General features: G+C 39.2%; 1 protein-coding gene and 3 non-coding genes across 4 annotated transcripts; all 4 read left to right on the top strand.

The window, feature by feature from the left end:
- Positions 1-956: 956 nt before the first annotated feature.
- copz2 (COPI coat complex subunit zeta 2) lies at positions 957-17,682 on the top strand. Its single transcript, XM_054607485.1, has 9 exons — positions 957-1,057; positions 6,228-6,296; positions 7,097-7,181; positions 8,123-8,214; positions 9,285-9,340; positions 10,795-10,872; positions 11,151-11,202; positions 12,994-13,032; positions 16,068-17,682. Exons 1-9 carry the CDS (start codon positions 1,040-1,042, stop codon positions 16,113-16,115), a joined length of 537 nt encoding a protein of 178 aa, XP_054463460.1. The 5' UTR covers positions 957-1,039; the 3' UTR covers positions 16,116-17,682.
- A 2,135-nt stretch (positions 17,683-19,817) lies between these two features.
- trnak-cuu (transfer RNA lysine (anticodon CUU)) lies at positions 19,818-19,890 on the top strand. The gene has a single exon. It is a non-coding gene; the product is annotated as a tRNA-Lys (tRNA).
- Positions 19,891-20,722: 832 nt separating this feature from the next.
- On the top strand, positions 20,723-20,795 carry trnak-cuu (transfer RNA lysine (anticodon CUU)). The gene has a single exon. It is a non-coding gene; the product is annotated as a tRNA-Lys (tRNA).
- Positions 20,796-21,149: 354 nt separating this feature from the next.
- Positions 21,150-21,222, top strand: trnak-cuu (transfer RNA lysine (anticodon CUU)). The gene has a single exon. It is a non-coding gene; the product is annotated as a tRNA-Lys (tRNA).
- The last annotated feature ends 267 nt before the right edge of the window (positions 21,223-21,489 follow it).

Raw genomic sequence — 21,489 nt, 5'->3', positions numbered from 1 at the left:
GAGGAGACAAAATCATGCTGTTATAAGCATTTTGAGTTGGGAATGAGTCATCTGTACCCTACAATGAATGATCATTGTGTACAATTCATGCACATGCTGATGAGACCCAAAACCTGCACATGCCATACCCCAGAGAGTCTTTACTCCCCACTAGCCATGTCTTTTATTTAAACTATAAGGCTTATGCTATTCAATATTCTTCTTGCTGTCAACAAATTCCATGACATGACCAACACCAACAATGTGTTAGTCGGTCTCTCAATACTTCTCACCTCCCTATACCTATGTCTGTGGCTCTCTGACCAAAAGCCATCGGCTCCTGAGACAATCTCTAACAAATTCTTATGAAATATAAATTAAATATATATATATATAAAGATTCTTTAAAAAACACCAAACACTGTAGTTTCTTACACAACCTCGCTCAAACAGGACGAAAGAGCGCATTTGTTGGGGACAATTTTCCGAAGCGGATGAATACACACCTGTTAGCAGTTATGGGGGGTTATGTGGGATTGAATTAAAAAAATACACAGTGCCCAAGTTCATCTAAATGAAGTCAATGTAGTGTGTCTTTCTGATATGTTTTTGTCATTAGGATAATAATTAGCTATATCAGGTTTGGCTACCAAGGCATTGATTTTCTTTCAACAAATTCAGAATATAAATCTTTTACACAGCCTAATGCTTTAATCTAACATTGATGGACACTCAGTGAGCAGTAGCTACAGCAGCCTCTGAAAGGAAGCACACAGACTTTTATTGTGAAAGGCCATGAAGAGAGTGAGGAGGAGGAGGAGGAGGAGGAGGAGGGAGGAAAAGGCTATCGGGAGCGCGCGCTCTGCTGTTGACTCGTGCTCCTGTGGTTTTATCCGGTTGGCTGCTGCGGGTGCCGGGATCGCGCCCGGGCGGCTCCGTAAAAAAAAAAAAAAAAAAACAGCAAAAAAAAAAAAAAAAAAAAAAAGCGTTGATCTCGGTGTGACAGCTCAGAGCTGTCCACGTCAACACACCGAGCGAGCAAGCGAGCACGGCGGCGGCGATGGACTACGCGTCTGTGGTGAGCCTCTCCGCCGTTTCACCTGGAACATTGGTGTATTTTTTTCCTACTGTTTTACTGTACTGATTTTATTAACGCACGGAGCCCATTTGTTGCATTATGGCAGTTTCGGAGGTGGGAGATACTGGAGAGGGGGGAGGAGGAGTGTGTGTGTGTGTGTGTGTGTGTGTGTGTGTGTGTGTGTGTGTGGGGGGGGGGAGAGGAGAGGCTGCACAGATCGTTCATAAATCGGGGCACCGGGTTCGATTCATTCTTTAAAATACACGAACGCGAGTGCGATATATCCCGATTGTCTTGAATGCGTACCGCGGACGCGCACGGGCCCGATCCTACCACAGCGGTGTCTTCACGTGCAGACAGCGCGTTTAAAAAGCCACAGTTGTATTTTTTCTTCTTCTTCTATGCGTGTATAAATAGTCTTGTACAGGGGGGGATTGTCTGTGCTGGTGTGTTCAGTCTTGACAACTTCTAGGGGTGTTAACTTCACTCCGTTACGGTAGAGCTGGCTGAGCCCGTCAGCTGTTATCCACTTACCGAGCGGCGGAGCGGAGCGCAACAGGGCACAACTATGAGCCCGAAGACGACAGTTCACTGCGGCCGAGAGTCTGGATCGCACGCGTGGCAGTTTGTGTGAGTGTGAGTGTGTGTGACTGTGTGTGTGTGTGTGTGTGTGTGTGTGTGTGTGTGTGTGTGTGTGTGTGTGTGTGCGTGTGTGTGCGTTTTTAAATGTCCGCTTGTGTGGAGCGCTATGTGCACAGATCGGTTGACGTGTAGAGCAGAGTAGGTGCCACGTCCACCGTTCGCTCTCTCTCTCTCTCTCTCTCTCTCTCTCTCGCTCTCTCTTTCGCCTTGCGCACTATTTTATTCAGCCTCTCTCTCTCACTCTTCTTTTCTCACAATTCTCTGTCTCTATATCTTCCTGTCTGTCTTCCACATCTTTCAGTGCTGGGAAGTAACTCGGTACATTTAATCAAGTACTGTAAAAATATTACCTCCCATTGTGCTTGTGTATTTAAATTTGACATGTTACTTAAGTACAGTACTTTAACTGAGTACAACCAAGATAATACTCCTACTTCTCTACTGACAACTATAGTTACTATTTACAAATGTATATTTTACATATCATCATGGTAAAGATTCAACTAATTAACAGTACATAAATGTAGTTTAAGCAGTAAAATTCGATTAGACAATTTACTAACAATAATCAAACAATGTGATATGAAACATTTTACGCTCTATTGGGCCAGTTTTCTGAACACTAACAAGTACTTTAGCAATTTTTTTTCTACCACTAAATCATTAACATGCAGGACTTTCACATGCAACAGAGTATTTTTCACATTATGGTATTGCTATTTGCTTAAGTAAATGATCTGAATACTTTTTTCCACCATTGATATACAGCAGTTAAAGTTAAAATGATATAAGACTTCATCTGCATAATTAGACATTTACTACTGATGCTTTTTAACTTTTGCAGGAAAAAATAACATCATGAGCTATAAAACTCAATACCCTTTTTCAGATTCTTCCTCTGTTTTTATAGCATTTCAACAAATATTCCATTATGAGCAAAAGACATGCATTCAAAATGGTATTAAAAGAAAACTTCAGCAATTTAGCTTTGCACGTTCAGAAAGTTTAGAGACTCTCAAGAGACGGATTAAAAAAGAAAAATGTTGGTCAAAACACCCAGAGTTTTAAATGTAGGCTTTCTGTTTGGGGTTTCTAATGCTGCGTTCAGGTCATAGTTGGAGGTCGGGAGTTGAAATTTCCGCCTTCCGAAGTCCAATTGTTCCAGGTGCCAACGGTAAAACATGGCCGCCCGTGACAAACTGATGTCTCTTCGGCAAGTGTACACAGAATTTAGCTCTCAGCAGTGCAGCCTCCTTGCATATAAAAACATTTTATTTAAATGTACATGGAGAACAGGTTTTTTTTACAATGGTATGTATTATTTTAATTAAAAAAGACAAATATACTTTGCGTTGCCTTTTAGCTGATGATTTACCACTTTACAGTGTACGATTCCATTGCTGTGTGACGTCAGACAACTTCTGGTTCGGGAGGTTGGGGTAGATGGATTTGCCCCGACCTTACAAGTAGGACCTCCACCTGAGTGGCGTTCCATTGTGATTTTTTTCTAGTAGGAGATCAATATTTTTCGAGTTCTGAGTTTTCTGGAATGCAGCATAAGTCCTAGACGAGATGACAGGGGGTTATTTTTCTCAGACTTTTAAAATTCTGCTGCTTTCTGATGAATGATGAAATCAGCGATGATAAGTAATAAAAAGATAATCATCATGCAAAAAAAATATCAAAAATCAATTGAACTTTAGGAACGAAAATATGTTATTTACACATTTCAAACAGAGCAGAGAAGTGCATGGAGGAGGAAGTCATGGCCAGGATAGCCGCTGGCTACAGCAGAACCCGATAATTATTGGTCGTTGTCCCCAGGGCTAAATAGTCTGAGATTGGAAGAGTGGTAATCTTCTAATCAAACACTTGGAAAGAAAGCAAATAAATGTCTTCTTCCAAGACATTTCTCTCTCCCTCTCCATTCACTTTGGAAGAATAATGCATCTTCCTTTTTTAGAAAACAGATGGAAGCAAAAAATGTATTTTTTATTATGTAATATGCTTTTATGGAGACTATTCTTAGAGAAACCAACATGAAACAGGTCGCAGCTACTGTCACTTATTCTGGATCACAGTATCAGCTAAATACTTACAAATGTCCTGCTTGTATGTCTTGTCCATAACGTGGTCAACATCAAAAAGTAAGTCAAATTTCCAGTTTAGACAACTGCCAAGTCCAAATTGCCAGAAGCTTTGATGTTTTGTTTTTTTCCAACCGTCTCCAGACGTCTTAATTGGTCTTCTGGTTTTGTCTGAATCCGTGACCCACTTATAAACATACACTCCAGAGAAAATCATTATGTTTGAACCAAACAGCCTGTTTTTTTTGACATTTTAAGGCATTTAGCTTGCCATGCTGATCCAGAGTGACTTGCAGTTTGTCTAATAAGCTTCTATCCTTTTACAATTACCCCTCTTAACTCAGACCATTTCACTTTGCAGAGGACTCGTACCTCCAAAAATACCAATCATACCACAATAGACAATCCCCTCTATTTTTAACGGCTGTTCCCAACTATGTGGCATTTACAATATGCCGTTGCATTGCTATGTTAGCCATCGAGCTGTTGATCCAGAGTAAGTCATTTTAGTGGTTGGGTGTGTTCATCTTCCTATGTAAAGAGCTGCTCCCCTGAGGACAGGGCAGGACCCGGGATCAGCAGCTGGTTGCACCAGCGCTTTGGAACGTCAGACCGAGTCAAGTTATAGAGTACAGACTGCGTTAACTAAATTATATGCATTGCACCATGCTAATTAGTCAGAATTAGACCTAAATGTTTAATAAAACAGGCTATATGGAATATGACCTCAGGGAGCCAGAGGGCGGTGGGAGTAGGTGGTGGATTGGGGGTAGTTATGTCACAGCACACTGGTGAAATGCCAGTATGGCAGGAGTTAGTGTTAGTGTCAAAGAAAAAAATGAATATCTTGAATTTGTGTTTTTATTAATGATGGAGCTTTCAAATAATCAAACCTTTAGGCTTTCTGCAAGCAATACAGTGCAAGTTATGTTAATAAACATTTATTATTATTTTATTTAAACCTTTAGAACAATCATGTTTTGTTCAACCTTATAATCCTCGTCCTAAATTTCAGAATCCAATTCTCTTTAACTTTAACTACTCTTATTGGACGCAGAGCAAAGCTTTGGAGAGCATGCGTATGGACGTGCGGGGTGTCAGATCCAAGGATTTGAAATGTATTCGTCACTCGTGCTGATTAGCAGGTCTAAATGCAAAATAGGGCCTAGATGGATTCTTTTTTATAATGATAGTAAGTAAATTGAAATTGCCTTAATATCTTTGTAGGAAGATAACAATCATCAGTCATCGGCATACGATGCAATCGCCCATCGGCACAAGCCTACCTTAAAGCTACACGGTACCTTTACTTGTATAGATAAAGATGTTATCATAATATTCAGTTTGTCATCGTTTGAATCCTTGAGGCCCGACAAACCTCTGGAGTGCATTTCATTCCTCATACTGAAAAACGTTTGCAAAGCTGTTTTTTTTTAGCGTTTTTTATATTATGAATTGTTCACATCCATGTTGCTAGTTTGCTGCTACATGATTCTTAGCAACTCACATAAAAGTGAGTTTTTTACTAGTTATGACATCTTTAGGTTTAATGGTACAACCCCATGCTATAAAAGACCAGTTTAAAACTATCTAGTCGAGTTTGCCCGCTAGAACGGTCGCAATGGCACGGTACAGATAAAAATGGCCGCCGCTCTGGCCATCCTGCTATGTTGATTTGATGGGAAATTGTCTGGTCTACTACTGTTCTTTTTATATGGGTGTTCATTTGTGAAGATTATTTAGCTGAACAAAACGTGCAAGCATCAAGAATTTTTTTTTTTATGAAACAGAGGTTATACTTTTCACTATGAATGAAGATCAAAAAAACATTATTTCTCAATCGCAAAAAGAGATTTTATACCGACGTAAACACAGTTCATTCATTATCAGACCAGTTTATATCCTGAAACAAAAGGTAGTTGATACAAACACATCTTCGTCCTTATCATAGTCTTCAACCTCCCGTAACCATGGTAATGCAAGCTGGGGAAAAATTGGACAGTGGATGTTGTAAGTTTCTGGTCTAAGTTCTGTGATACACTCTGACTGTGAATCCTTGCTAGTCAGTGCATAACAGAACTTGGTCCCGGGTCTGAAAACTCTTCGCACAGATGGATGGACGGACAGATGGATGAGTAAGCAGGACAATGGATAATGTCTCTGGTCATTTCCACATCAGGAAAAGAAAACTGGATGACAAAACAAAACGAAAGCACAAAAGTCTTCAGTTTGAACAGACGATTGTAGGAACTGGTCGAACTGGGCGGCTCTTGTGTGTTCAGGGTGTTGCTTGATACAACACACTGGTCAGATGGGAGAGGAATGGCTTTTTACTGTAGCGGTGGCATTATGGAGTAGACCTCTCCAGCTCCTAAATGTTCTCCTGAGATGACTTGGCAAAACTGAAGTATTGAAGATGTTCTCTCTGTTTATTGTTGCAGGAACCCTCCCTCTACACAGTGAAAGCTGTTTTCATTCTTGACAATGATGGCAACAGACTTCTGTCAAAGGTGAGGTTAAAGGACATGCACATTAACCTATCTTACTTTACTGCTGACCATCAAAACACAGCGTACAAAGCACACGCTTGTGTTTCATTTCATTCTTTGTGAAAATAAAAGTGTTCTGACTTGTGTTTTATTACGAGGATTCAACAGCAAGACAATTTGAAGCCCCATAGGGGTTAGAAATAGTCAAACCCAGATGAAAGTGGGGTTTATAATTCCTCTTAAAGGAATAGTTCGGTTTCAATTTGTTTTCTTACCAAGAGTTATTAGAGAATATTGATGCCACTCTCATGTCCCGGTCTGATAGGGTTATAAGAGAGGTAACAGTAAACATTGAGGATGATATCAATACGAATATATAACACACATTAACACTGCTGCAGCGTTTCCATTGAATCCCTCATGCCTCATTGAATCCAACGTGAGAACGGCGGACTCCGCCAGTTACCATGAACAATAGGGAGTGTAAATCAAGGTAAAAAATAGATTTAAATTTTCAATTAATTTCTATTTTATTTTTGACTTTTAACTTTTAGCTTAGTCTAAGTAAGCTCTCAGGGTGTGTTTGCTCGTTTTTGCGTGTAAATACATTGAATAGCTATTGCGGAAAAATTATGACAAATTATTACAAAACTGAAACATCTAAACACTCTGGTATGGTCCATCACTACATGACATGATACCCATCAACCCCTCCTTACACTACCATCAGCTATTCCAATGGTTAGCCCAGAATTGAATGAAACCCAGCAGCCCCATTACCAACATTTATCCACTGTTTGATGACCGTGTGTCTGTTTCAGTACTACGACCCCGAGCTTTACCCCTCCATGAAGGAACAGAAGAACTTTGAGAGGAACATCTTCAACAAGACGCACAAAGCAGACAGTAGGTTCCTCTCTGTCTCTGTCCTTGTGTCTGCTGCATGTGGCCCTCCCTGTGTATTGTACTGAACACTCACACACATCTCCAATGTCAACTGTTACACATACACTTGTACATACTACCAGCCTAAAGCGTTTTTTTAATGGCAGCCTGTTCTCCAGAGTGCCAGACCATCTTTGTTTCTGTGAACCTCGGAAATTTAGAATTTTGGATTTTATGTAACTTTTAAAGCAGAATCACATTTATTTATTGGTTCCGGGAAACATAACAAACACTTCTCTGGACTGCAGCATAAGTTTCATTCATTCTTAGTTTCACACAGCTGATACCTGAGTCTCTGCCCCAGGCCTCCTTATCACCCACCCAGTATATTCCTCCTTTTGTTCTAAACTCCTCCTCATTCCTCCTTTTCTCCTCTTCTTTCTCCTCTTTCTTCTCCCATGTCATGCTATATCCCCTCTCCTTCCCTCCCACCTTATCCTCCCTTTTGTCCTGCTCTTCCCTTCTTTAAAGCATCCCTTCACTCCCTCTGTTTCTCTTACCCATCCTCATTCCGCAACATCTATTCACTTTCCCTTTTTCTTCTTGTCCCTTCCGTTCCTTCCTCCCTCTCAAGTTTATATCTCTTTCCTTCTCTCCTATCATATTGTTTCCTTCCTTCACCTCCCTCCTATTGTTCTTCATCCCCAACTTTCCCTTCTCAGCCCCCTCTCTTTGTCATATCCTTTCATCCTCCCTTTCTCCTTCCTCATTCCGTCCTTCTTGTGTCATTTATCACGTTTCCACCTCTCGCTTGATCCTTTTCTCTTTTCTGCTCATTTGCTTTCCCTATTTTTTTCCCTTCTCTTCTTCTGTTCTATTAAATGTACTTTTGGATTCTGTCTTGAAAAGTGAAAAATTATATTTATCCTGAACCCATCCCTCTCTCCCTCCTCTCTCTGCAGATGAGATAGCTTTCGTGGAGGGGATGACTGTGGTCTATAAGAGCAGTATAGATCTCTTCTTCTATGTGGTGGGGAGTGCTCAGGAGAACGAGGTAGGGGGCATTTTTTAATAAAGGCCCAATCATTTCCTCATAAAAAAAATGAAAATTACTTAGCCGTGGATTAATACACATTTGGGGCAGACGGATGGAGTATGTGGGACTGAGTCAAAATAAAGAGTTTTGGGGCAATAATAAAAATTTAAAAAAAGTTCATCACCAGACGTATCCGTTAGTTTGTATGTGTTTTTACAGAATAAAACGCCTTTTAAAATGAACCAAATTCATGAAATCAGCTGTGTGTGCCAAGCATCTGCCCCTTTAACACCAGTGATTTTGACATGTCATTGTAGGTGTAATTGCTAACATTTATTAAGGTGGAATGGGAGCACTATCCATTTGACCAATTATGCATGAGTTTATGATCACACAGGAAAATGGTCACACTCGAGTCATAACCACAGGAACTAATGGGGGTAAAATTGTGATTTTGACAAAACAACTTTTTGACATATCAACTAATCTACCTGCATGTTTTTATTTTAAAGCAAGCTGACGTAGCTATGATGCGTGGAAGGGGGTATGTGTCCATAACTCCATCAGTGTGAGCATTTTTGTTATAACCTACTATAACAAATTACAATAATTATCATACATCTGGCGACGCTGGCGGGCTGCCGACTTTGGAGCTGGTGCGGCTACCTTCTTTCATTAGAGAATGTACTGGGCTGTGTTTTTAAGTTGGATGATTTAAAAAAAAAAAATCTACATAGTCTTGCTAGTAGTATAGATTCTCAAGATTACCAACCCTAGCTCTCGATATATGAACATATTTTAATAAATTAATTAAGTTCCAACCTTAGACAAAAAACGTAGCTAAAACGAGTGTGCTAGTATGTTAGCCACCCAAAAATATAATATGTCAGTGTCCAATGGCAAAAAAAAAAATATTTGATGCACACTCCAAACTAATGTTGTCCTGTGTATGCAAGTAACATGCCACATAAAACGTTTGCCATTTTTAGCTTGTTCTTCAATTTTTCCCCCAACTGACAATAAAAAAAACCCAAAACTAATTAATGCACCTTCAAAATAAAGTGCCGTTTTTCTTTTTCTCTATCTAGCTGATGCTGGTGTCAGTACTGAGCTGCCTGTTTGAGTCCCTCAGTCAGATCCTCAGGTATGTACTCTCATTGATTTGTAAAAAAAAAGGTACATTAGTAAAAGCGAATTAAAAAAACAATCGCAAGATATTCAATAACTTGCTCTCCAGAATGTTTCTAAATGCTCTCTAAAGTCGGACAGCCACAATTATGTTTGCTGTAGTGACGATGACATTTTTCACGTACTTTTTTCCTTGCACAAGAGCATTCTCGTCATGTAGCCTCAGCATCATCAGTGCTAATGGTAATTCACACAAACACTGCCATCCCTCCACCAGAGACTCTCAGGGGGACAATGAGTCTCCTTGTTGAATTTAAAATGCAGCAGTGTGTATTTTAATCTGAAAGAGACTGGTGATTTAATTTGAAAAATGAAAATGAAAGCTGAGTGACTGACCGATGACACCTAGTCTTTATTTTTAGATATTTATTTAACACTCCAGAAAGCACCGAGATTAGTTTGCAAAGGTGTGTGTGTGTGTGTGTGTGTGTGTGTGTGTGTGTGTGTGTGTGTGTGTGTGTGTGTGTGTGTGTGTGTGTGTGTGTGTGTGTGTGTGTGTGTGTGTGTGTGTGTGTGTGTGTGTGTGTGTGTACAAGATCCCTCATTGTTGACTGAAACATTATCAGCCGCAAGAACGGCGGCGGATGCGGTTGCTATGGGAACCGATGCAGCAGTAATGCAGAGTGTCAACGACGGAGACATTGAGAGATTATATTATTATACAGTATGAAAGATTAGGCTAGTATAAAATGTGCCATTCAAAATGTAAATGTCTCGATCAGAGTGTTGCAGTTTAAAACCAGTGAGGCTGTTGAATAGTAAATATTCTCCATGCAGGTCTGTTCATAATATTGGACCAACTGTTATCACATAGTGTTCTCAAATTATTAGGAAATGAATATTTTCATGTTCTATAAGATAACATTTCAATTAGAATGTAAGCCAATGGTGGACATCATGGATGGGCTGTGATATTAATGGAACAGTGGACATTTTGGGAAATACTCTTTCAAAGAGTGAGATGAGAAGATTGGTAGCACTCTCATGTCTTTGTGTTAGGTATGGAGGCGGAGCCAGAAGGCTATTAGCCTAGCTTAGCATTAAAGACTGGGAGCAGGGGGAAAACAGCCAGCCTGCCGGTATAACCAGTCTGTGGGGGACTGATTAAGATATGTGTAAGCTAACATCAGGTAGTAACAAAAGGTCACTTCTTTACTTGAAAAATTCATAAAAAACTTTATGACACAAACCATCAGTAAAATTTTGCTCAATTGTCAACACTGATGGTGCCCACTGCCTTCTCATTACAATGCATTTATTGTGAACATGCAGGAGGTGGTAACTTAACTTGAATAACCGTATTTCCTAAAATTTCAACCTGTTCCTTTTATTACACGTAAAGACCATTTTAAATTGCCCTTTTTGGGAGCTTCAGAGTATTATGGACGAGATTGTTTTGTTTTTTTGAAGGAAAAATGTGGAGCGGAGATGTTTACTGGACAACATGGAAGGAGCGTTCCTGATTGTGGACGAAATCATCGATGGAGGGTAAGAGATAAATAATGTCTACAGCTGATTAGAGTTACAGAGCAATATGTGCTCATTTTTCCATCTATAAGTTCAACTTATTTAACTTTAAATACATTTACAGCACATTTAGACTAGTTGAAATATGAACTAGTTTTTTTATTCTTAGCGTTGATTAATCTGTGATTCATCTTTTAAAATAAATGTTTAGTCAGTCAGAAAATAATACCAGAATACTCCCTGACCTTCTTTTGCTGTACTCAGACTTTATTTAAAAAAATATTTTATCCTGTTGCCAGGGTTATTCTGGAGAGTGACCCTCAGCAGGTCCTACAGAAGGTCAACTACAGGGTAAGATGACGTCCGTCATTCCCAATGACCAATCACAACAATTTGTTCATTGATTTGAATCAATGGAAAGTCAAATGGAAAACAATGTTACGTTCTAAAGCAGCTGTTTGGCCGGTTCAGAGCGACTCATACAGTAGCCTCCCACAGCTTTCCTCGTCGGCTTCTTTACCCACTCTTACCCGCTTTACCTTTCTCTCTCTCTCCTTCTCCTTGTCTCTCTTCTTCCGATTGGTGTCAGCTAATGTCGGAGCCAGCCTATGGCTTCGTCCTGTTTGATTACATCACCGGTACCGTAGAGGGACAAACAGACAAGAGCCAGCTGCTGTAGGCAGACAGACAGAAGGGGTGAGAGAGAGAGATGAAGAGACAGATTGTGAGGTAGAGAGAGAGAGAGAGAGAATGAATGAATGAGTGTGATAGAGACGGTGAAGATGGGCGAGACAGATTAGGTTAATGCATGGTGATAGAGCATGCTGACTAACAGAGAGGCTTACAGAAGAAACGCTTACATATTTTCTATATTTTAAAGCTTTGAACTGCTGGTGGCGCTAGAGGAAAAGTCAGGGGATCACAAAATTAATTTCACCGTATCCTCAGGGGACCACAATTGTCTTTGCAAAATGTCATGGCAATCCATCCGATACTTGTCCAGGTGTTTTGATTTGGCCCAAAGTGGTGAACTGACGAGAAGGGTCCAGCTGCAGAGCTCCCGGCTCGGGCCCTGTCCTCCGTAGGACCCTTCCTTTGCTAGAGCTTGGAGAAGGAAGTGAAATTGTGTACACCAGGAAACGATGGCATCCGTTCATTACTTTGAATAAACCACACAACCTCCACCAATAACATCAAGACAAACAATACAACCTTAATATTTCAATATAACTGTAAATTATACAGTCAGCTAACATACGTTAAGCAGCAAATAACTTAAGTAAGTTTTCTAATATTCTAGATATGCTAATGCTGTTAGCAAACTAACGTTAACTAAAATAATTAGGTTAGTTTGTTAACAACGTTAGCACAGCTAGATAACGTCAGCATACTCACAAGGTAAGTACAAGTTAATTGCTTCTTAAAGTTATGTATGTTAGCACAGCTAGCTCATGTTAGCATACTCATAAGGTTTGTTCAAGGTATTTGCTGATCAACGTTACGTTACCTAACTTTAGAAGTTACAGGTGCAACTTCCAAAGTTATCTATGCTAGCACAACTAGCTAACATTGGCATACTCATAAGCAGGGTACAATTTTTTACTGCTTAACGTTACGTTACATAACTTAATAAGTTACAGTTGTATTTAAATATTTAGGTTTCATGTTTACTTTGGTGTTATTGGCGGAGGTTGTGTGGCATTGACCTGATACAATGATAAAAATATACGCTCAGTGGGCTACTTTATATATTAACAATAAGCACAATGTAACACAAGTGATTTTCCACCATTGGTCCCAAGCCTGGAGCTCTGCAGCTGGATGCACCGGGAGGACAGACCAACACTGCCGGCCCTAGAGCCACTGGCAAGGCTATTCATTCTAATACGTGATCGGCTGAGTTTTGAATATCACTTACTACTGATCCAATGGTGTTTGCATTGCTCTGCTTTTGGTGTGTGTGTGTGTGTGTGTGTGTGTGTGTGTGTGTGTGTGTGTGTGTGTGTGTGTGTGTGTGTGTGTGTGTGTGTGTGTGTGTGTGTGTGTGTGTGTGTGTGTGTGTGTGTGTGTGTGTGTGTGTGTTAGTTTGCATGACTTTTGCGTTTTTTACTCATAAACACATTGATTCATTCTGTTTTACAGGCGGATGAAAACCCATTGTCCGAACAAAGCGTTGCCCAGGTAACACACACATACACAAACACACACACACACACACATGTACATGACAATGCCCGTTTACACACATGCATATCACATACAAACATATAGTAAGTGCACCCATACTCTCATGCAGACACACACACGTACAGAGACGGCCATTTTGTAGACAGCATTTCTTCATGCAATTTCGTTTGATTCCCAGCTGCAAGGTTTGCTGCAATATTTTGTCTTTTAACTGCTCGTCTATGCCAGAAGTGGAAATGTGTTAATCGTCTTTTTTAATTTTATAGTTAAACATTTTAGAAAAAATGTGTATTCTCCAAGAGTTGTATAAGAAGATTGATACCACCTTAATGTTTGTAGCGTAAATATATGAAGCTACAACCGGCAGCCAGCAGTTAGCATAGCTTAGAACTAACACTGGAAACAGGTGGAGCTAGCTTTGTACTTCTAAAACTTACTCTTCAGTACCTTTTGTTTAAACCATAGACTGTATAATAGAAGGGGAGGTAGTCATGGTGACGTCACCTATTGGTTTTTGGACTTAAAGCCTCAAGTTCGTTATTTACTAAATTAACGTCATGCTGTATTGAAGAAGACTTGAAACTAGAGATTGAGACCATAAACTCATGTTTACAATGTTTACTGAGGGAATAAATCAAGAGAGATTTTCACTCTGCAGAACCGGAGTTTGCCGCCTAAAGTGACATGATGTGCACGAAACGTGACTTGAAGTTTCTAGGGTCTGGTCCTTTTGATTTACCTTTGGATAGAGCCAGTCTCGCATTTTGCCTCTTTTTTCCAGTCTTTGTGTGAAGCTAAGCTAACATCCCTCTGGCAGTAGCCATCTGCGATCTGAGGAATGTGTTTCATTTTGTCATGGTTGTGAGTTCAGAAACCAAAGCAGAAATGGCTCAAATAACAAACTTCACATTTAACAGGAACATATACTCAGGGTGCTTTCACACCTCATCTGTTTGGTCCGGCCAAAAACAAACTCCGTTCCCGATTTCCCCGGTTAGTAGGGTTGTATTTGGGCTGGTTGAAAAGATGTTGATCAAAGCCCTGGTGCAGACCAAACAACTGAACCAAGACCGCACCAAATGAACCAAACCACAGGTGTGAAACCACCCTCAGAGATTACTTATACGGACCCACAACTCTGGCTGCATACAGTGCATGTTAACCTCGTCTCTATACTGTTATTAACATGTGAATCTTCCAGCTGCTTCTCCCTGATTACCATTGGCTAATAGTACAACTGTGATCATGGCAGGAAGCTGACTGTTCTCTGACAGAATGATGGTGGCAAATTCACCAGTCTGCATGCTAACGCTTTAGCTCACCACACGTCACTGTAAAGTAGCAGCTAGCTTGGCTTCCGCTCCAAAGCACCGGACAGCACAACTGTGAATGAATGAATGAGTGGGTTGGTGGATATTTACATGGATCAACATCCTCTAAAGCACTGTAGCTCTTTAAAAACTGGACTGCTGTCAAACTGCATAGCTGATCAGAGAACCCTGCTGCCACTTTTATTCTAATAGCATGCTATAAGCTTTTCTTTCTTTCTTTCTTTAACCCTGACAGCACATAACAGAGAAACTGGCGCTGACCACTAACGTAAGTCTCTACTAACAGCACTGCACTGCACAACACTGCTTATTATACCATAACATTATATGGTCCGTACTGGAACTACCAGTATGGACCATTTAATGTCAGGGAAATTGATTTAGAATTGCATTTCTTCCATATCTACATGAACATGTCACACAAATCATCATATAAAAGCTTTAAAAAGAGCAGCGTACGTTGAAAACATCTTTGTTCAGAACGGGCCGAATAGTTGGCATGTGGTGTTTCTGGAAAACCGCTTGTACAAACACTGTTCTTTCTTGGGTTCTGAAAAAATACACTGTTTGACATCGTTGCGTCACACACTCAAATCGCTGCTACCCCAGAAAGACCAGCAATATCCACTCTGGAAAAAATACCAGAGGCTGACACAAAAAAATTAAAAAGAAATTTCTACAAAGACATAAATGTAATAAAAGGCTATCCATATACAGAAAAACGATATTACTATATTATACTACAACACAGTGTACACCTGTTATACAGGTAGTGGCACTAAACAGGTGCAAGCAGAAGTAGAACTCGGATTGATGTGACTGCATTTCCCAAGATCCCACACTGCAGTGAATGTTGTCTGAGCTCCATGTGTCCCCTGCTGTTAGAATGAGGAACTACAACCTCAGTGCTTGAATTAAATCTTTGTTGAAGTTGAAGGCTTCAGGACTCGTTAATGGTGGTACTAATGTTGATTATAGAAAGACCAAATTGCCCAAACTGACGCGTTTTGTAACAAGAAAACAAACAAAAATCAGACAAAGCTCTCCTGCTCCATTGCGAGTGTATATTACTTTTTACTTTGCGTGACATGTTATAGATTTATTCGCTTTAAGAATGTAACACATGTGGACATAGCTGTCATTTAAAGGGCCAGATGGCTCCAGACAATGTTCAAATGTGTCAGAGAAATTATCATAATCGTAAATACACATGAGGCTGACAAATACACATGAGGCTGTCAATATGGTCAACAATTAATAAGTTGGTAGTGCATAGTTCCTGTCAACATTTTTCAAATAATATTTTGATGAAAATAATTTAAAAAATATAGATACTTTTTTTCGAGATACTATTTATTTTTGTTAAACCAGTATAATACAGTTTTTTTTATCCCTGTTGTACTTTTTTAACATGGGAACCGGAACTCCACACAGTTGGCTGAACATGTGCTCAGTCTGACATCTAGTGGGTGAACAGTGTTACTGCACCACTATACATTTTCCTAAAGGTTTAAACAGACATGACCGCACTGACTCCCAACATATTTTCATCATAAAACAAAAACATAGTAAACAAATACTAAGACTTTATATTTCATGGGGTTTACTTTTTAGGGGTATTTCTCACTTATACCTTATTTTCTCTTTACGAAATCATCCTACATTCTATCTTTTTTGTTCTTTCTCTATGTTTCCCAGGTTCTGCAGTCGGCCAAGGAGCAGATCAAATGGTCCATACTGAAATGACTCGGACCAGACACATTTAGGATTGTCAAGAAAGCTCTAGAGAACATTTTTAGTCCCAAAGCTATTCTTTTTTTTTTTTTTTTTTTACAGTAAGCAGCTAAAGGGAAGGTCGTTACAAGCCTGACAGGCTGCTTTATGTAGCAGTTGACCAGCCAGTAATAGGATTATCTTTCTTGTGTGATGGCATTTTGTTACACGGTGTGTGACATGTTATTAACTTATATGGTGTGGGAGCGATGTTAGCTCATATACTCATGAAAGTTTGATGTCTGACAGGCCAAATGACATCAGGGAACGGGAGGAGATGTGGAGAACTTGGGTTGCAAGTTATCGAGCACCAAGCTAATTAATGAAAATACTGGAAGCCTGATGAGCGATCAATAATCAATCACTTTTATTTTGGTGAAGCAGGAACTTCCTCTCTTTATTTAACAGAATTTGACTGCGGGATTTATTTCAGCTGTTTTGCATATTGCTGATGTGTACAATTTTGAAATGACAGTTTCTGTACATGAAGAAGAGGTTACATAAAATGTTACATATGCTAATTATTTTTTTCAATTTTAAGGATAATCTGGAAAATAGGGATAGGCAGAGAAATTAATGTCTACAAATGCAAGATAAAAGGCTGAATATAGCATAGAATAAAATTAATATTTCCTTTAAAGCATTTCCTTTAAGGTTGGTGTTAAATTCAAACACACACACACTAACACTGCACTGAATTTCTTAGTTTAATAAAGTTTAATGTTCAAACTGCTCCTTAAATAACATACACATAAAGCTAATTTAAAAAGAATGTAATGACACTAAACAAATGTTAGCACCATGTGTGAGAGGGAAAATGTAACTGTTGCACTATCTGTTCGACAAAAAACAACAAATTTTCCTTTAAGTGGAATTCTCTCATGAAGTTAAATTAATATTTGTACATATAATTGATATTAAAGGGACCTTGAACATTATAAAAAAAGAGTATACTTAATAATGTCTATTTTCTGAGACTTAAAGATGTTAATAGATATTAAATATTTTCTTAGTTGAGTAGAAGAAAAACATAAGCCAAAGACATTTTGTTTACATTTGGATTTGGTTGAAACATTTTGTCTGATGAAGTTTTGTCTTTCCACCATTTGAGAGACTGATTATAAATGTATTAGATAATAAAAGAATAACGTATTCTTTATGAATTGTTCTGTTGGTTTATATATATATATATCTATATCTATATCTATATCTTCATTTATTCTTAATCAAAAACAGTGTAATAATTACAAAAGTACAATTCATTTGCCCTCTGTGTGCCCATTATCCAATCAGGATTCAGCTGTATGACCCTAATGAATATTAATGAGCTCGGTGTATGTAGCTGAATGTGGTGGGTGTGGTCAGGGATGTTATTGGTAGAAATCAGGCAACGTCAGGAGACACATGCCTGAACTCCCCCAGCCAATGGTTCGTTCTGGTTTTCCTCCGGGGTGATGTGATTGGTTGGCTGCAAATAAAGATTATTAAGGATCTATTTATTCATTTCATATCATTAAGACCTTCAAATAATTATCATTAAATATCCCACTATTGATACATACATTTTTTTGACTGACTCAGTGATAAAATATTAGAAGTAGGGATCGATAATGATTTTTTTTTAAATACCTATCCCTTTAATTGTACATTTTGATATTCGGATCCAAAAAAGTAATTAAGTCGCTATTTAAAAAAAAGAAAAAAAAAGAATTATTCCTATCAACAGGTCAGCAGATTAGCATGTTGATTAAATCCACTGAGGCTATGAAGGGCCTACATGATGGATGTGTGATCATTTTGATAGAAATGTATAATTTGTTTGTATAACGTGTGGCTATTTCTCAGACATGTAGGCGGTTTATTCCATGTTTAGCAATGTTTTACATATGTGAAATATCTGTCACGCTGCTAAAAAATAGCAGCAATCAATCATTGAACTGAGTAACATACCGAAACAACGTGCTACTTGTTGAAGCCAGTGCCTCTGACCTCTATTGGTAATTTCCTAGTATGATATTTTAATCCTGTAATTGATATACCGTGTTGAATTCCCAATTTGATGCCACTGTGGAGTAATTATGAGTATTCTGGATTGCAGATATCACAAAACAAACTTGTTTGGGAATTCATGCCTGTTTGGAATAAATGCTTCATCTGACCGGGAAACGAGGCCAGACTATAGTCACCAAAACTGTTGATAACAAACTTTAAGGCATTATTAATGAAATACATACAACAATGAGCTAATAGAACAAGACTGAAATATGACGAGCAGCTTTTGGGGTTTTAAAACCATCGTACCACACACTAAAAACTTTTTTTTAAACTATTTGAATCAACCTTTATTGGCTGTGAATTCTGGAGAAAGATGGATATGAAGAGCAGTGATTCGCTCTCGGTAAACAGTCCCTCTGCCAGTCGGAGGCGGGGGAGCGTGTACCGACAGCCAATCACAGCTCGGCATTTCCAGCTTTCTCCAAGAATCCACAGCCAATCGCTAAGGCCCTTTTCCTGAATTCTCGACCAATCATCGTAGAGCTTTTCCATCTTTTGCCTGAGCGCCAATCAGGAGGACTCTCTGCTTGCCCTAGCTACACCGCTAAAATAATAAGGTAAAATAATGGAAATATTGTGTTGCATCTGGTCATTGAGTTATCTAGCTAGCTTACGAGCTAAATTATATTCATGACAGATAAGAAGTGGCTATCGGGGTTATTCGTGTTATTTTTTTGTGGTACCGTAGTAGCTAGCTAGCTCGTTGTAACCTGTGTCAATGTATGTTGATACAGACAGATACAGTCGCTGGGATTAACTATCACAATGTATCATAACTTACTGTAGCACCCTTATTCTACTTAAGTAACTACTTGTATCCTTATACTGAACTTTTAACGTTATAGTAGTGTACACAGTCCTTTATACTGCACTGTACAGTAAAACCTAGAAGCATATTCTTGCAGCTTTAGCATGCATTATGAATGACATGTATGCTGTGTCCAGCTACTGTATCTGTTGTGACACAAGGTTTAACTTGAACATGTTTACCAACCACTAATGTGACTGCAATGAACACACTCTGTTATACAAGCTATGATGGCATCCTGCTTTATAATATTATGAGTGAGATTTGTTGGAATTGCTGATTTACAAATGTTATTCATATGCCTTGCTGAGTTATACTATGTATTTTGTTATGTCAATTTATGATGTGAAGCCATGATGGTGTTGTACTCTGCATTATAACATTTCTTTTTCATTTCTGTGCACAAGTATCCTTCCAGCTCTGTCCCTGTGTCATCTTCTGTGGCACCACAACCAGGACCTGTCGTCAGCATCCTCCTCTGCTTCACCCGCAGCACCAACTAGGCTGACAGGGACACATGGGACAACTTGAAAGCTTACCTTGACTTTGAAATCGGTAAATAATTATTATGTTGCTGATTTATAAATTGTTAATATACAGAAATACAATTTACTGCACTTATTATTTTTTTTAAAATTATTATTATTCTTTTTTCAGTTTATCAAACCACGGTTACACCGGTATCATATTCCTGCAATAAAGCAAAACCTACGTTTGGCAAGGAATCACAAAAACGAAAACAAATTGATTAAACACCTAAATCTAGTTACACTACAAGTATAAATTGCCACCACCATATGGTGTTAGCCATCGCCCGGCTAGCTCAGTCGGTAGAGCATGAGACTCTTAATCTCAGGGTCGTGGGTTCGAGCCCCACGTTGGGCGTCAAATTTTTGACAGGGAAGCATTCGCAACAGAAGCCATATTCATCCATATCCGAAGTAAAACAGGGACTGGCTGCATATGAAAATAAAAACATTCAGTCTTTCATTCATTTACATGTTTGTGTTAGATAATTATGGTATGGTGGATTAGGTAAAGTGTCCTGCAGCAGGACACCAGATCTGACTCACACTCCCTTATCCTCACATACTGTGGACGGTTGGTGAGGTTTGCCATCATCCTCCTGTCAGGAAGGCCAGCAGTGTGTTGGGGTGTCCACTGGATACGGTGGAGGTGGTGGGAGACAGGAGGATGATGGCAAAGCTATCATCCCTGATGAACAACACCTCCCACCCCATGCGGGACACTCTGGCAGCTCTGTGCAGCTCCTTCAGCCACCGGCTGCTTCACCCCCGGTGTGTGAAGGAGAGGTACCTTCCTTCCTGCTGCTGTCGGGCTGCACAACCAGCTCTGCTCCCTGCAGGCCACATGACATATGTGCAATTCAATACACTGCGCAATTATAGCTTTAATAGTTTTTTCTGTCTGTAAATATAATATTTCAGTTATTGTTGATTTTCTACTGTTTTATATTGCTTATTTATAATACTTGTTTTTTTGTTTCATTATATTATATTTCTACTTTTTGTTTTATAAAAAGTATTCTGTGAAAACATGAGTGGAGCAAAGTTTTCAAACTCAATTTAGACGTTCAACACTCATTAATACGCTTGCTTTTCTAGCATCTGATAGGTGTTTTATAGAACTAGAAGGTACACTGCATCGTTACCGTACTACACCCATCAATCACAACCACCAGAGGGCAGTGTTTACCGCCCGGCTAGCTCAGTCGGTAGAGCATGAGACTCTTAATCTCAGGGTCGTGGGTTCGAGCCCCACGTTGGGCGTCAAATTTTTGACAGGGAAGCATTCGCAACAGAAGCCATATTCATCCATATCCGAAGTAAAGCAGAAACAGGGACTTGCTGCATATAGAAATATAAAAATTCAGTCTTTCAATCATTTACATGTTTGTGTTATAATTATGGTATGGTGGATTAGGTAAAGTGAGAGTGTAGCACTTTTTCTGCATATATTGCAATACATTTGCACTGTATTTTACAGTGCTCAATTATTTCTACTTTTTGTTTTCTGCACTGTATTTTACAGTGCTCTATATTTCTACTTTTTGTTTTATAAAAAGTATTCTGTGAAAACATGAATGAAAGTTTTGAAACTCAAACCAGAGGGCAATGTTCACCGCCCGGCTAGCTCAGTCGGTAGAGCATGAGACTCTTAATCTCAGGGTCGTGGGTTCGAGCCCCACGTTGGGCGTCTGTGTTTTGACTCGATAACAGAACCAATGAAGGTAATTTCCCGAATTAAAGCTGTGAACATGGATTGCTGCTGTATAGAAATATATAACATAATGCATCATCATTTATTTATCTGTGTGTGTGAGTTTTATGGTAAGATGGGCTGGTGAAGTTACAGACTGTATTGAGAATTAGGGAAAGCCCCTAGGCCATTAACATGTTGTCTTGAAGCCATCCTTTTTCCCGTGAAAACTTCTGCAACCATGTATTTAGTGTTCTCACTTTG

The sequence above is a fragment of the Anoplopoma fimbria genome, chromosome 11 (assembly GCF_027596085.1).
Source record: "Anoplopoma fimbria isolate UVic2021 breed Golden Eagle Sablefish chromosome 11, Afim_UVic_2022, whole genome shotgun sequence".
NCBI classification, from domain to species: Eukaryota; Metazoa; Chordata; class Actinopteri; order Perciformes; family Anoplopomatidae; genus Anoplopoma; species Anoplopoma fimbria.
This window is presented reverse-complemented; position numbering and strand designations above follow the sequence as displayed.